We start from the raw sequence: 15,062 nt of genomic DNA on the forward strand, positions 1-15,062 counted from the left end.
TCACAGGCTTCCTGCACACCCAACAGGAGGCCTCAAGAGCCCCCGGTTTCCCCAGTTGGCAAATGGTAGCAGATGCCCACCCTTTCTCTCACATTCAGGGAAGATGTGAGGATGAGCTTAGGTGACCAGCTTATCAGAGCAACTCCCCACACTTCTGGTCCAGACTCTCAGAGTGCCCCAGGATTGGGGTCTGAGAGCAAGGGTGCCTAGGAACCCCGTAGGCCCTTCCATGGCATCCTGGAGCCCTTCCTGTCTATTAGTCATACTCACAGCCTTCATTTAATGGAAAATAAAGATTCAGGGAATGCATGGTGCCCAAGACCATACTCTCTCAGCAGTGGTCATATAGAGCCAAATCAGTATTCTAGACAAGGGTGGATGCCCAGGGGACAGCACAGGCCTCCTGCCCACAGGGATAGAATTCAGTGACTGTTTAAGCAGCAAGTGTGTTCCTCAATCGAGAGGCTTCTCTGTTCCCCTCTTTTGCCACAGAGTTGGGAATTCTCGTCTGAGGACCAGGATACCTTTCCAGAAAGATCTCTGGTTTTCTGAGCAGCTCCTGCTTATTCACAAACCCCATAGGTTATGGTCCATTCCACGGTCTCCCCCACCCCCAACCCCTCCTGCAGTGCCAGGGATGGAACCCAGGGGCTCACAAATGCTAGGCAAGTGCTCTTTCATGACCTGAGTCTCAGGAGTACCCCATATGGGCTGATTGGGAAGGATTCCTGAAGGAATTTACTCTGCCTTGTACCCTCAGTCCACAGCATTTTAAAGCCCCAGTTTTAGCATTATCAGTTGGTGGCCATGCCATGGACCAGGTCTAGCCCACTAAGTATTATTCTAGTATTTACATTTACATAGTTACCAATATTTAGAAATCAGAGTATTTCACATGAAACCTATATTTTTTGCTTCTCTTTAAAAATTGGGGAATTTGGCCCCTTTGGGCTTATAATTCCATGTGTTAAGAATTGGTTTGGGGCTGGGGATGTGCTCAAGTGGTAACGTGCTCGCCTGGCATGCGCGGGGCACTGGGTTCGATCCTCAGCACCCCATAAAAATAAAATAAAGATGTTGTGTCCACCGAAAACTGAAAAATAAATATTAAAAAATATCTCTTCCTCTGTCCTCTCTCTCTTAAAAAAAAAAAAAAAAGAATTGAATTTTTTTTTTTTTTTTGAGGTACTGGGGTTGAACTCAGAGGCACTCTACCACTAAGCTACATCTTCAACCCTTTTAAAATTTTTTAATTTTTTATAAATCGTTGATGAACTTTTTAATTTTATTTATTTGTATATGGTGCTGAGAATCGAACCTAGTGCCTCACACATGCTAGGCAAGCGCTCTACCACTAAGTCACAATCCCAGCCCTTAAAATTTTTACTTTGAAACATGATCTTTCTAAGTTACAGAGGCTGGTCTTGAACTTGTGATCTTCCCAGTCACTGGGATTACAGACATGTACCACTGTGCTGGACTGAATTTGCTCTTTCTGATGGGGCATATGGTCTGTGGACCCCACCTGTTGCTTCACTCCTGTGTGACACCTTTCTGGCCCAGAAAGCAGTAGACTGCTGTCCTGCCGTATTTTACAATCTTTATCTATCAGTAGCTTGGTTTGCAGCTGATAGTTGGGGGCGACTGAGGGTGAGGTGAGGGAATGGCTTCAGGTATCCCATGAATGTGACCCTGGATGGGGCATCTGTAACCCCAGCCATCAGGCTGAGTCTCAGGGGTTCCCAAGGTGGGCCGATTGGGAAGGACTCCTGAAAGAAGTTGCTCTGACTTGTGACTGCAGGTCCCCCAGGAGCACGGTGAATAGCAGCTTGATCCTCCAGTCCTCTATGGCATGTCAGAGAAACCCAGTGATTGTCAGGGCACTGGTTTCTGAACAGGAGGCCCACTGGAACCAGGACTTTGCTGCTTTTGAGAAATGGAGGGGTCCTCCCGGGCAAGGAGGTCTATGTGGCTCCAACTCAAAGGGAGGGCCCAGAGGGGTGGCCAGAGGCCCTCCCTCCATTTAGACCTCCCTCCCCACCCACAGATGTTGCAGCCCCAGTTCAAGTCGCACAACACCAATGAAGTACTGGAGAAGCTGTTCCAGATTGTGCCAGGCGAGAACCCCTACCGCTTCCGGGACCCCCACCAGTGCAGGCGCTGTGCTGTGGTGGGGAACTCTGGCAACTTGAGGGGCTCTGGCTATGGGCAGGACGTGGATGGGCACAATTTCATCATGAGGTGAGCCCCCATGGAACTGAGGGTGGGTAAGGACAAGCCTCCAGGAAGGGGTCCCTGCCTCCTTGGCCTTATCTGGCAGGGGATGAGTTGCCTGGGTGCTAAGGGATGCTGACACCTATAGGCTTCCAGGACAGGCTTGTCTGTTTAGGGTGGGTGGGAGGTTGCATTCCAAATCTCTGCTAGAGGACCACATTCGCTTTCCAATTCCTCTGAAAAGGGCTGAAACTAGACCCCTGGCTGATGTTTGGTGGAAACTCATCAGAAGCCCTTGTTCTTGTTACTCACCTGGTCCCCTCAGCATAGGCCAGAAGTGAGCTCCCCAAGGCAAACTTGCATCTTGCTTTATAGCAACAGGTGATTCTTTCTAGCAGACTAACTGAAGACAGATGTCGGAGGCAGAAAAGCTGTCTCGAAGACTGCCTGTTCTCTTCATCCTCATAAGGCTTCCAGAGACATCTCTGCCTAGCCCTGAGGAAGGGAGAAGAGTAGAGAGAGTGTTCGGTGAAGACAGACACAGCGTGAGGAAGGGTGTGTCAGGGAACACAGGGTAGACTCAGGTTCCAGCATGGACTGCTCTCAGCTCTTAACCCATCTCTTCTGCCTTCCTCCCTTGGTTTGGCTAGGGATAGGATATGCCACACGGGGATCCTTCCACCCCTGTCCTTGGTATTGCCTGGTTTTTACCAAATATCTCAGGATGAGCATTACAAAAAAGGCCAGATTTCCCAGGAGGCAGAAGGAAGGGCTTTGTCTTCGACACTGTTGCTGTCTCCATAGCAACACCAGGCAGCAATATGTCTCTGAGACTTTCCACATTCTTTGCAAGACCTTCCTCCTATTGAGAAATGGTGATGGGTAGGGGAGAGAGAAGGGTGCTTTACCCCACCCAGCACCCCAGAACCACCTCAGTTTACCTCATCCCCTAATTACTGGCACCTCAAATAGGAGGGAGGTGAGATGGGAGCCAGGGAGGGACCTCTCTCTCTTCACCCAGAAACAATGGGTTGAAATTAGAAAATGAGGTGCTGTTGCAGTGCGGCCATCAAGCACTTGGGTAGCCCAGTGAAATGCTCTCAGATGCCTGAGCACCTGCCTTCCCAGCCACCTGCACCAAGTGGGAGCTTTGATGAGACACCTCAGGATAGTTTATGAGCTCCAGGGTTGAAATCCTGCAAAACCAAAAGTCTTGGCCACTTATGACATGTAGGTGACACCTAGTCAGGCCAGGCTGAGACAAATCCACCAGTACTCTTTCTCAGGAGGCATGCTCAAGATATGTTTTGGATCAAACCCCAGAATTTCCTTCTGGAAGGGATGATCAGATGGTAATTGACTATCTGCTGGTCTGTATGAGGAACCAGATAGCAGTGGAGGCCTATCTTGATTTAGAACCAACAGGGAGGCCCCTCATCCTAGAACCAGTGTGAGACTCTACTGGGAGAGCCAAACTGAGTTACACTGACATGATGGCTCTACTCTCCTGTCTCCCTACCAGCTGCCTCCTCCAGGAGGATAAGTCCTCCAAGCCCTGCTGACAACTCAAAATAGAATTGAGCTATTCCCATCTCGGATGGCCAGCAGCTACATCCACAACTCCTAGTGCAGCGCCCAGTAGACAGAAGGCATGCTGTGAATATATGAAGGAAAAGGAGTAGGCAACCAGACACCAGACCGTAAATAAGAGTGTCCATCCACCCTGCCTGTATTCCATCCCAAGGCATTTTTGGCTGCTGGAGATAGCCACGGACAGATAAAAGTTTCTGGAATGCTTTGCCCCCAAATCCCAGAGAGCCAGCTCATCCTATGGCCCCTTTCCAGGGGTTGGCTTCTCCAAAATGAATCAGAACCTCAAAACAACATCTTGACTCCAGAAGACTGCCACGTTCTTTCCTTTTCCCTCAGAGGCTAGAAATATCTTTGGGGCTTCCTGCTTCATTTGTTCCCAGCTTTGTGGGCTGGTGCCTGGACAGAGCATAGAGGAGAGTAGGGCGAGAGCAGGCTCTATAGCAGGCCTGCCTGCAGGGGTGGGAGGTGGGTGGCCTCACTGCCAGGTCTAAGGAGGGACTTCACAAAAGCTCTAGCTGCCAGCGCATGGAGAAGGCAAAAGCAGGTCTTCAGAAGCCAGGCCTGAGGCAACCTCAGCCCCTTGATCAGCAGGATCTGCTTGGCCTCTTGGTCTCTTATGAAATGAAGTTTGCTTCTTAGGTTCTCACAAGTGTGAGACCCCTTGCTCCTGCTCAGCCAGTGTCCCCAACCCACATTTTTCCACTTCCTGCTTGTCCCTTTGCATCCTTCAGGCAACCAAGTGATGGTTCCTTACCTACTTTGATACCATCCCCTGTTAAGGCTTCTCTCCAACCTACTTTGTTCTCCACAGGGTCCAGGATGACTTGGCAGAAGGCAGACAGCAGACACAGACTAGCTATGGTGACCGCAGGACATCAGTGCCTGTGTGTATAACTGTAGCAGCCCCAAACCTGTTAAGCATTACTCATGAGAGGGAAAAGATAATTCTGTGCTTCTCTAGGAGACAGTAGCTCTGAACCCTAAAGACTAGGAGACCAGAGGGAGACAGCCAGGAGGCAGAGGGAGTTTCTCTGAAGACATGGGTCTGGGGCATGGGGGCAGGATCTAGATCTCTGTTCTAGGCATGGGGCACTATAGGTTCTGTAGGGAAGATTCCAGAAGTCTGCTTGAACCCAGACTAGAACTAAGGTGGTTCAGAACAAAGACTGCTAGAGGTGGTAGTGCACTCCTGTAATCTCAGGCTGAGGTAGGAGGATTCAAATTCAAGGTCAGTCTTGCAATTTAGCAAGACCCTGACTCAAAAAAAAAAAAAAAAAAAAAAAAAAAAAACAAGGGCTGAGGATGTAGCTCAATGGTAGAGCACTTTGGGGTACAATGACCAGTAATGGAAGAAAAACAAAAAGAGAGACTCATTATCCAGACTTTATGGCCTCCCATTCCAAGGCACCTTCTAGTCCCTGAAGGGAAGGAAAAGAGAAACAGAAGGTAGAGATGATTGGCAGGGGTGGAGCATTCTGGACAGCACAACCCTTGTCTCCTCAGCTCTACCAGGTGAGGGGCAGGAGGAAGACAGTGTGGACACTCCTACAGCCCAGAAATCTGCACCCAGCTTGGCTAATGGTGTCAGCCACTGTGAGGGCAGGGAATATTTGTACTGATTTTACAGAACTGGTATAAAAAGCTAGAGGCACGTGACGACTCTGCTCCATCCTTGTTGGATCCCTGTGGCCAATAGAAGACCAGGTTATGGTCATCTGACCTTGGTAGTCATGATTCTGCAAGGTGGTCCTCAGGAGACAGTAGTGTCCTCAGCAAAAGACAAGACCAACAGATTTGTGTTTAGAGCTGGTTCACATGGGATGTAAGTTGATCACGAGAAAAGGGAGCATTGATTGTAATTATCCTGTATTTTGCAGAAATTGAAAGGATAGGATGCCTTCTTGGTTTATTACACTCAGGGCCATGGGAAGTCTACTTCATGGCCTTCATTTTCTTTTCTTTTTTTTTTCCTTTCAGTACTGAGGATTAAACCCAAGGGCACTCTATCACTGAGCTATACATCCTCAGCTCTTCTTTAAACTTTGAGACTGAGTCTTGCTAAATTGTCCGGGCTGACCTCAAATTTGCAATCCTGCCTTAGCCTCTCAAATTGCTAGAATTAAAGATGTGCACCACCTGTCTAGCATTTGGATTTGTTTATTTATGTATTCATTTACTTATTTTTTTAATGCATTCTCAGCAAGTGCTATACCACTGAGCTACATCTCAGCTCCAGAAGGAAGGCTTTTTTCCTCTTTCTGAGTTGTAATTTCCTCCTGCTGCACATAGTAGATACTAAAATACATATATTAGAAAAAGTGGGATACTTCTTACCACTTGATTCCTTCAGTGATTAGCTGTCTTGGATTTATTTCTTACCAGTACATATAAATTTCTTTCATTTCCTCTGATGGCTGTATTTCGTTATCTGAAGGTGAAAAATGCATATACCGGTTTATTGTTTGACTGATTAAATAGTCATGTGCATATCTTTGCACACATATGCAACCATTTTTATTGATTTATGGAAATAGAATTGCTGGGTCAAAGTGTACATCCATTTATGTTTTTGATGGTTAGCACCAAATCGTCCTCTAAAAATCGCCTACCAGTTTCCATGGCAGTTTTTTTCTCATGTCACCCTCTTTTCCCTGCAGGATGAATCAAGCACCAACTGTGGGTTTTGAGCAGGATGTTGGCAGCCGAACCACTCACCATTTCATGTACCCTGAGAGTGCCAAGAACCTGCCTGCCAACGTCAGCTTTGTGTTGGTGCCCTTCAAGGCCCTGGACCTGCTATGGATTGCCAGCGCCCTGTCCACAGGGCAGATCCGATTGTGAGCTTCTTTGCTGGCTGGGAATGAAATATGGGTGACAGGACCACCATGGGAAGAGTCTTCCCCAGGAGTGGATGATAGAATCCCTTGAAGTTAACATTTTGGTCAAGAAGGACTAGTGAGCTGGGTGCTTTGGCGCATGCCTATAATCCTAGCAGCTCGGGAAGCTGAGGCAGGAGGATCACGAGTTCAAAGGTCCTGAGCAACTCAGTGAGACTATTTCTAAATAAATATAAAAAGGGCTGTGGATATGGCTCAGTGGTTAAGCACCCCTGGGTTTAATTCCTGGCACCAAAACCAAAGAGGGGCTACTAAGGATGGAAGGCCCAAAACTGTGGGTTAGCTGAGAGTACCACATGTTCTATGTCACTTCTTTCATGCTGCTGACTAGCATTCTAGTTGGTAAAGAGGTGAGGAAAAGCAGTCTGGCTTTGGTCTCCTTCCCAGGTAGTGGCTCCTGACTCTGGGAGCTCTGCCTTCTGAGAACTTTCTTCGGGGCAATTGTCCCATCACAGCTGGGAACCATGGGAGATTCAATCCACCAGTATTTTTTTAAAAGAGCATCATCACGATTTGCCCATTTAAAGTATACAATCCAGTGATTTTTGGTATATTAAAAGGGCAACGTAACCATTTCCACAATTTTAGAATATTTTCATATTTTAAAGATCTAACGAATACTCCTTAGCCATCACCCCCACTCCACCCACCCCCACCTTAGGCAACCACCAATCTATTCTCTTATCTTGTATTTTGTTGTGACTAAATATACATAGTATGAAATTACCATTTTAACTATTTGTAAGTTCAGTAACATTTTCACATTGTTATGCACCGGTCACTACTGTCCACCTTCAGAACTCTTCCATCATCCTGAATGGAAATCATGTACCCATTAAACAATAACCCTGATCCCTGGTAACCTCTGTTTTACTCTCCATCTCTATGGCTTGATTATTCTAGTGCATCAAGTAACTGGAATCATATCCTATTTGTCCTTTCGTGTCTGACTTATTTCATTCAGCATGATATTCTTCAGGTTCATCCATGTTGTAGCATTTGTCAGAATTTCATTCTCTTAAGGCTGTATGCATATGCCACATTCTGTTTATCCATTTATCCCTCAATGGACATTTGAATTGTTTCTACCTTTTGACTGTGGTTATCATGTATTTTTTATGCATCTTTTTTTTTTTTTTTTTTTGCAATTCTTTGGATTGAACCCAGGGGTGCTCTACCACTGAGCTACATTCCTATCTCCTTTATTTTTTTTTATTTTTAGACACAGTCATGTATTTTTTTTTTTAATATTTGTTAGTTTTTTTCCAGCGGACACAACATCTTACACAACATCTTTGTTTGTATGTGGTGCTGAGGATTGAACCCGGGCCGCACGCATGCCAGGCGAGCGCGCTACTGCTTGAGCCACATCCCCAGCCCCTCAGTCATGTATTTTTTAAACAAAAAAAATTAGTTGAGTTGGTCACAGTGGCACATGCCTGTAATACCAGTGACTAGGGAGGCTGAGGCAGGATTGCAAATTCAAAGATGGCCAGCCTGAGCAACTTAATGAGGCCCTAAGCAACTTAGTAAGATCCTGTTTTGAGAAATAAAAAAGGGGGTTGGGGGAGGCTAAGAAATAAAAAAAAGGGGGGTTAGGATGTAGCTCAGTGGCAAGGTGCCCGAGTCCAAATCCCCATATATATATATATATATAAATTGGTATAAATTATACTTTCCTGACTTAAGATGTTCAACATGTAATGTTTTGGAAACCTGAGGGCAGAAATCAGTGCTGTAGAGTTGAGGAGCTATAGGAACTCAGAGAAGGAAGTGTGGATTACAGGAGCCATACTGGCTAAGAGGTGTTTGTGCCAAGCCTGAGGGAAGCAGAGAGAAGGTCATTCTGGGCCAAAGGAAGTACACAAACACGGTAGGTGTGAAATGATCAGCTAAACCGAAGTGGAGGGTTCCCAGAAGACAGCTAAGGGAGAAGGGTTGTGGCTGGGTTATCGAAGGCATCAGGGCTTCTCTAAAACATCTCTACTCTGTCTCGAATGGTATGGGAGCCCCTGAAGGTTTCTGATCAAGTTACTGTCACAGATGAACATGCCACAGAAGAGCAATTTGGAAGCAGCCTGGAGGTTGTGAGGCTGTCATCACTCCTGAGGGGGGAAAAGAGGGATCTCTGGGTCCCACAAGCCATCTGAAATGTTACCTTTCTGTCCTCATGCAGCACTTATGCCCCAGTGAAATCTTTCCTTCGAGTGGACAAAGAAAAGGTAATTTATCCCTCTCCCCCCTTTTTTTGTGGAAACAGTGCTGACCTTACTGTGGGTTCAGGTGTGCCCCAGTGCTCTTACAGAACCGTCAGAATTCCCATCTGCTGACCTCTTAAGAGGCCACAGGGACCAAGGAGCACTCAGGCTCAGGTCTCCTGACAAGCACAGTAGAACTGGTAGTAGCTACTCAGAGGCTGGTCCCTACAACCTCTCATATGCCTGTTACTTTTTCCCAGGTCCAGATCTACAACCCAGCCTTCTTCAAGTACATCCATGACAGGTGGACAGAGCATCATGGGCGGTACCCTTCCACAGGGATGCTGGTGCTCTTCTTTGCCCTGCATGTGTGTGATGAGGTGGGTAGGTCCCAGTCTAGGGGGGTAGAAGGGACAGCAGGACTCACAAACAGGGAATCAGATCTTCTCAGGTCTTAACAGTGCCTCCACAGGAAATCACTTTTTTTAAAAATTTTTTTTTTAGTTGAGATGGACACAATACCTTTATTTTATTTTATTTATTTTTATGTGTTGCTAAGGATCTAACCCAGTGCTTCATGTGCAAGGCAAGTGCTCTGCCGCTGAGCCACAATCCCAGCCCAAGGAAAGAATTTTTGTAGCAGAAACCATGTGAGTTAGCCAAGAACATACTTATAATCCCAGATATTCAGGAGACTGAGGCAGGAGAATCACAAAGTTTCAGGGCAGCCTGGGCAACTTTTAATAAGACTCTGTCTCTAAATTGAAAGGGCTGAGGATATAGCTCAGTGGTAGTGTTGCCCACAGGCCCTAGGTTCAACTCTCAGTACAGTGTATGTGCACACACACATGCACACACACATACACACACAATCATAGAGCTGAGCATGGTGGCCTCTAATCCCAGCTACTGGTGAGGTTGGGAGAGGAGGATCCCTTGAGTCCAAGGGTTTGAGGCCAGCCTGGATAATTTTTAAGACTTGTCTCTTAAAAAGCAAAAAGTTCCCAGTGACTTGCAGTCTGACTTGGGAAAAGCCCAAGTTTAAACCTGGGATGGCTGTGTCTCACAACCCTGAGCCTAGGCCTATTCTGTTAAAAATGCAGGTTAGGCTGGATGTGGTAATCTAAAATGGAGGTAGAGGCAGAAAAACTTCGAGTTTAGGGCCAGCCTGGGCAATGTAGCAAAACCCTGTCCCAAAATAAAAACATTTTTTAAAAGGGCTGGGGATGTAATTCAATTGTAGAGCTCTTGCCTGGCATGCTTGAGGCACTGGATTGGATTTCAAGTAACACACACACATACACACACACACACACAAATTACTCAAAAGAACCACATTTCACTATGCCATCAAGGGCAGTGCTCATGCCTGGCACACCCACTTTTGCCAGTAAGTTCAATGTATGGTATTGAGTGTCTGACGAGCTTTCAAAGAAAAGTAGTGTTTCAAAAAATGTAAGGCTGGGGCTGTAGCTCAGGTTTAAACTGCAGCACACAACCACTACCACCACACACATACACACACACACACACACACAATAATAATAATAATCACCATCATCATCATCATCTTAAAAAAGAGGAAGGTAAAAAAGAGGAAGTTAGCAAGGGTTGGAGGGGAGGCAGAACTGAAAAGGGAAGAGCCATCCCCTGCAACCCCAAGTCTGTCCATAATGTCCGTCCTGGGTGTTTCCTACGTCTCGGTGCCTCCTCACTGGGAAGAGATAAGCTGTCAGCCTCAAGGAGCTGTCTTGTCGCGGTGCCCCCTTCTCCTTCCTTACCATGGTCCCTGACATACTGTGACCCTGCGCCGCCCTTCCCCGCAGGTGAACGTGTACGGGTTCGGGGCCGACAGCCGGGGCAACTGGCACCACTACTGGGAGAATAACCGGTACGCGGGCGAATTCCGGAAGACGGGCGTACACGACGCGGACTTCGAAGCCCACATCATCGACATGCTGGCCAAAGCCAGCAAGATCGAGGTCTACCGAGGCAATTGAGCCGGGCCTTGCCGCAACCCTGCCTGCCCAGCCGCTGGGTGCCGAGGCGCGCTCCCTCTTTGGGCGTCAACCAGGCAATCAGGAACAACGCCAGGCCAAGTGTGGACCAATCATACTGCGCCCAGCGAGTGCCTGCTGTCCTCCGCCAATCATGAGACTGGAGGGCCGGCCAAGGCCTGGCACCAATCAGCTCTGCAACTGGGCGGAATTTCTGTTTCTCCCAGCCAATCATGCGACTCAAGGAGAATTTCCGTCGCTGGGACCCGTCTCCTCCAATCAATGGCCTTCGGAGGCGGGCGGGCGGCTGCCTAATCTCCCATCCCTTCTGCTTTTGGATAAGGTTTTATTTTCCGCTTTTTAAGTAGAGGCTCCTTGGAGCCTCGACGGAGTACTGTTCTCAGGCGCGACCAGAGAAAGGCCTGTCGCTGACGGGCCTGGCTACCCCTGGGGCGCCGAGGAGGAAATGGCGGGAAGGGGCCGCAGGTCTGGGCATGTCCGGGTCCCTGGGGACTTGGGGCGTCAGCCGAGGCTGGCTGGTGGTCAGGAAAGAGTGTGCCTCACCCCGGGAAAAAAGCTATGTCCCCAAATCCGAGAGCATTTTAGACTGCACATGTCCTTTCTCCATCAGGCCCAGATGGGTGAGTGCAAACCCACCAAAGAAAATTCGGTCATGGTGAAAACCCAGCGGGCGCGCGGGGCCCTCCTCCACCTCCTCCCTCCCTGCCTCTGGCCGCCCTTTGCTATGTCCTCTGACCAGGGCATTTTGTGTCTCACCAGAAACTAGGAAATTGAATACGCCCCTTGTCGGGGTGGACCTTGCCTAGGGCTTAACTCCGTAACAGAGATGTCAGGGACTGGATAGGGAACCAGGAAGCCCTGTCAGGTCACATGTAAGGTGCTTCTTTCTCACGCGTGCCCTCGCTTCTACTGTTCACCAACAACCTTTTTAGTGGCTTTCCTTAAGCCCCGGGCCTCCTCACCAGCCAACCTGTTGCTCTGGAAAAATATCAGAAAACTTGCCCTAGTATTGGGGCCCTGCTTCTCTCTGGGTCCACTTCCTCTCTCCCTTTCCCTCCCCGCACCCCCAACATGCCCAGGTCTTTGGCCTTGGGAGAGAGAACAGCCCATGGAGAAGGAGGCTGGAGAGCCCAGCTGCCTGTGCATGCGCCTTCTTCTTTCACCTATCACCCCAAAGAGGAGCAGGAAGCAAGCCTCTTGCTTGGGGGTGGAATTTGCTTTGGGCTCATACTTTAGTTAACCTAAAGCTGCCGGATATGGCCACCCAACCAAGATTCCTTCACAATTCTAAGCAGACCTTGCAGACATCCCAGAGCGTCCCTGGGGAGGAGCGGACCTGCTGCTGTCCTCATGCCTCCCCACTGCCCGCACTCCTGGCCTGCTGCCTCCGGCCTCCTCTCTCTAACCCACTTTCCTTTCCAGCTCTAGAAGGGCTAGGAAGCCAACAACCAGGGGTTACGACTAGAAATCTACTTACATGACTGGCCCCATCTCAAGTCCCTAGTAGTTGAAGCTATTGATGGTTTTCTCACCTTCAGGGTTGGGGATGTTTAGCAGGGAGAAAGGGCTTCTGTGAAGCCCTCACAGCATAGAAAGGATCCCTCTTCCCAAAAGTAACGTCAGGAATACCACCCTTTTCTTAATGAGTGGACACAAACTAGCAACCTCTGGCCATTGGTACAGTTGCTTTAGTTGACTGGGGGACAGTCATCCATTGGAAAGAATGGAGGTTGGGACAGGGTAATTGGCATTGAACCTAAAAGTTAATATATTAAGAACTTACATTTGAGTCAGTTCCTTTGCAGTTCCAAAAGCAGGAGGCATAGAGAGTGGGTGTGGTGGGGTGAACTGGGGCGAGGGCTGTGGTAGAATGCCTGTCAGGGTGCCCTCACCATTTGGGAGAGTCAAGGTACCAGCTGTTCTTGCAAGTCTCATTTCAGTGCTTCCTCAAGAGGCTGTTTCGAGTGTTGAGAAGAGGAAAAACAATGCAATTATGCCAAACAGTATTGAGCAGAATAATTTATTTTTGTTGTTGTTTTTCTTTTGTTTAAATCATTAATCCTCATTTGGAAGAGGTAGGTCCCAGCACCCAGCCCAGATCTCCTTTTCTGCAATAGTTATTTAAACTTTTTAAAAAAATTTCCTTCCCTTTCTCTTTCTGAATTAAAAAGAACCAAAAAAAAAAAAAAACCCAAAAAACCTGTAGTCATCTGTTTTGTGTATGATCATAGGTATATCTGGGAGTGAGGAGCTGTGACCAAATAATGACTAAGGATGTTGAAGATATGAAGGGAAAGCAAAATGGCTCCCAGATATCCACCTCTTTTACATGTGAGCCTGGTTTCATGAACCACACTCCTTCAAGTCCCCAAGACACTTAAATCTGAGTATTTTGGTTAAAAATGAACCCATTGCCACCTCTTCAGTTTTCTCCAAAAGAGAAATCTGTTAGAATTCCTGGCAGGAACTTTCATAAATGCAGAGTATCCATGAGAGGCTCAGTGCATTTGGACATACCAAAACTGGGCCATCTCCATCTCTCTGGGATGAATTCATCTCTTGGGGGCTTTCCTCCTTGCTCTGGCATGGCTCATCAATCTGTAGCCTGCTCTTCCCACCATACCACAGGGGCCTGCATTTCACTGCAGGTTCTACATAGAAGGGCACACACAGCCTACCTGCCATTGGGAGAGCATCAGGAGGCAGAGTACCTCCCCCAGCCTAGAAGGTTGCTAAGGAAAAGATAAATGCTTAGATAAATTGCCATGTAATAACTGGGTAACCACTGGGAAAAGACAAAATTAGATCTATACTTTAAACCATTCACCAAAATAAATGTTAAGTGGATCATAGAACTAAATGTAAAAATTCCTAATAGTAGTAGCTTTTTGATGTATTCAAACAGATTTTATATTTTCTATAACTTTGTAGTTTGTTTTTAGATGAGGATTTTTTTTCATAATTTCTAGCTCCCCTTATTGTTAAAGATATTTTTTTCACCTATTTGTATATGTGTATGTTCCCAACATTTTTGTTAAATACCTCATCTAAGGCTGTAATTATTCCTATTTTGAGTTTTTTCTTCTTACTTTAGGTTGTGAGAAGTGTGATATTTCATCATCTACATAGCAGATGCCATTTTCTTCCTCAATTCCCTGGTCTCTAAAAGTTTTGGTTTTGTATTTCTCCATCTAGTTTATTTAACCCCCCTCTGTCATGATGAAGACTTTTAGAATTTGGAAATGAAAGACTGTCACTGTTCACTCTTCTGAAATAGTGGATCAATGGGAGGAGCTCCTTGGGAATTTTGCATACAATGGGGCCTATCAATTGTGAGGACTAAATAGTATTAGGGTGGCCAGAGGATCAGGCATTTCCTGGGGTTGAGGGTTATGGGTGTGCTGTGGCACCATCTAGAATAGATCTCAAGAGCAAGAAAAAGGGAACCTCCAGAACCACACTTGCCTCTTTACAGCTTCTGCCAAGTTCACATTTCCTTGGTGCCAAATAAGTCCCATGGCTGTACCTCAGTTTCTCAGGGGTATGTGCTGTTCATCTGGAAGAGGTGCCATATTTGGGTAAGCAATATACAATCTAAAACAGTAGGTAGGTCTTTGGAGAGAAAGTGTTAGCTTTATGGCCTGGGGTGGAGTGGGTAATACACACCTGCAGGTATGCTGGCTATATTCCAAAGGGAAGCAATTAAGTATTTTACCTGCCGCAGGAACAGTAGCAGACTACCATTCAGCAGGCAAGGAGCTATCTCCTGTGATTTGTTCAGTGAAATAAGAAAGCATCATTCTATTAACTGAGGGGAAGGATAAAGTCCTAAAACTGTATTTTCAAAAATCAAATTATTCTTTTTTGAATGTGAATTAAAAAGCAATGTTCCTTCTCATTCTTTCAGGAAAAAAAAAAAAACAAAAAACCCCAGCTTCTGAGTGAGTCTATGCCTGGGTAACAACCACCACACAAAAATACAAGAGGATCCCTCTCTGCCCCTGAAGCTTGCTGAACCATTGGTATCAAGACCAGCATGGCCCTCAGGATACAGAATGAATACCTTTCCTGTTTCTGCTCCTGAGAATAATGCAGGAAGTTTCTGGCAGGATGGTTTCTCTACAGGAAAGAGCTTGTGAAGT

At 46.9% G+C, this 15,062-nt stretch overlaps 1 protein-coding gene across 2 annotated transcripts in view; it reads left to right on the top strand.

Annotated features, from left to right (window-relative positions):
• Nucleotides 1–11,540, top strand: part of ST3GAL2 (ST3 beta-galactoside alpha-2,3-sialyltransferase 2) — a 51,606-nt gene extending 40,066 nt beyond the window's left edge. For both annotated transcript variants that reach the window (XM_081275041.1, XM_081275040.1), the window contains 5 exons: nucleotides 2,048–2,241; nucleotides 6,465–6,644; nucleotides 8,881–8,926; nucleotides 9,163–9,282; nucleotides 10,729–11,540. In XM_081275041.1, coding sequence (XP_081131167.1) covers nucleotides 2,048–2,241; nucleotides 6,465–6,644; nucleotides 8,881–8,926; nucleotides 9,163–9,282; nucleotides 10,729–10,902 — 714 coding nt within the window. In that variant the 3' untranslated portion in view covers nucleotides 10,903–11,540. The remainder of the gene's footprint in view (nucleotides 1–2,047; nucleotides 2,242–6,464; nucleotides 6,645–8,880; nucleotides 8,927–9,162; nucleotides 9,283–10,728) is intronic.
• The last annotated feature ends 3,522 nt before the right edge of the window (nucleotides 11,541–15,062 follow it).

This window comes from Spermophilus citellus (assembly GCF_964194105.1).
Source record: "Spermophilus citellus genome assembly, chromosome: 18".
Classification (NCBI taxonomy): Eukaryota; Metazoa; Chordata; class Mammalia; order Rodentia; family Sciuridae; genus Spermophilus; species Spermophilus citellus.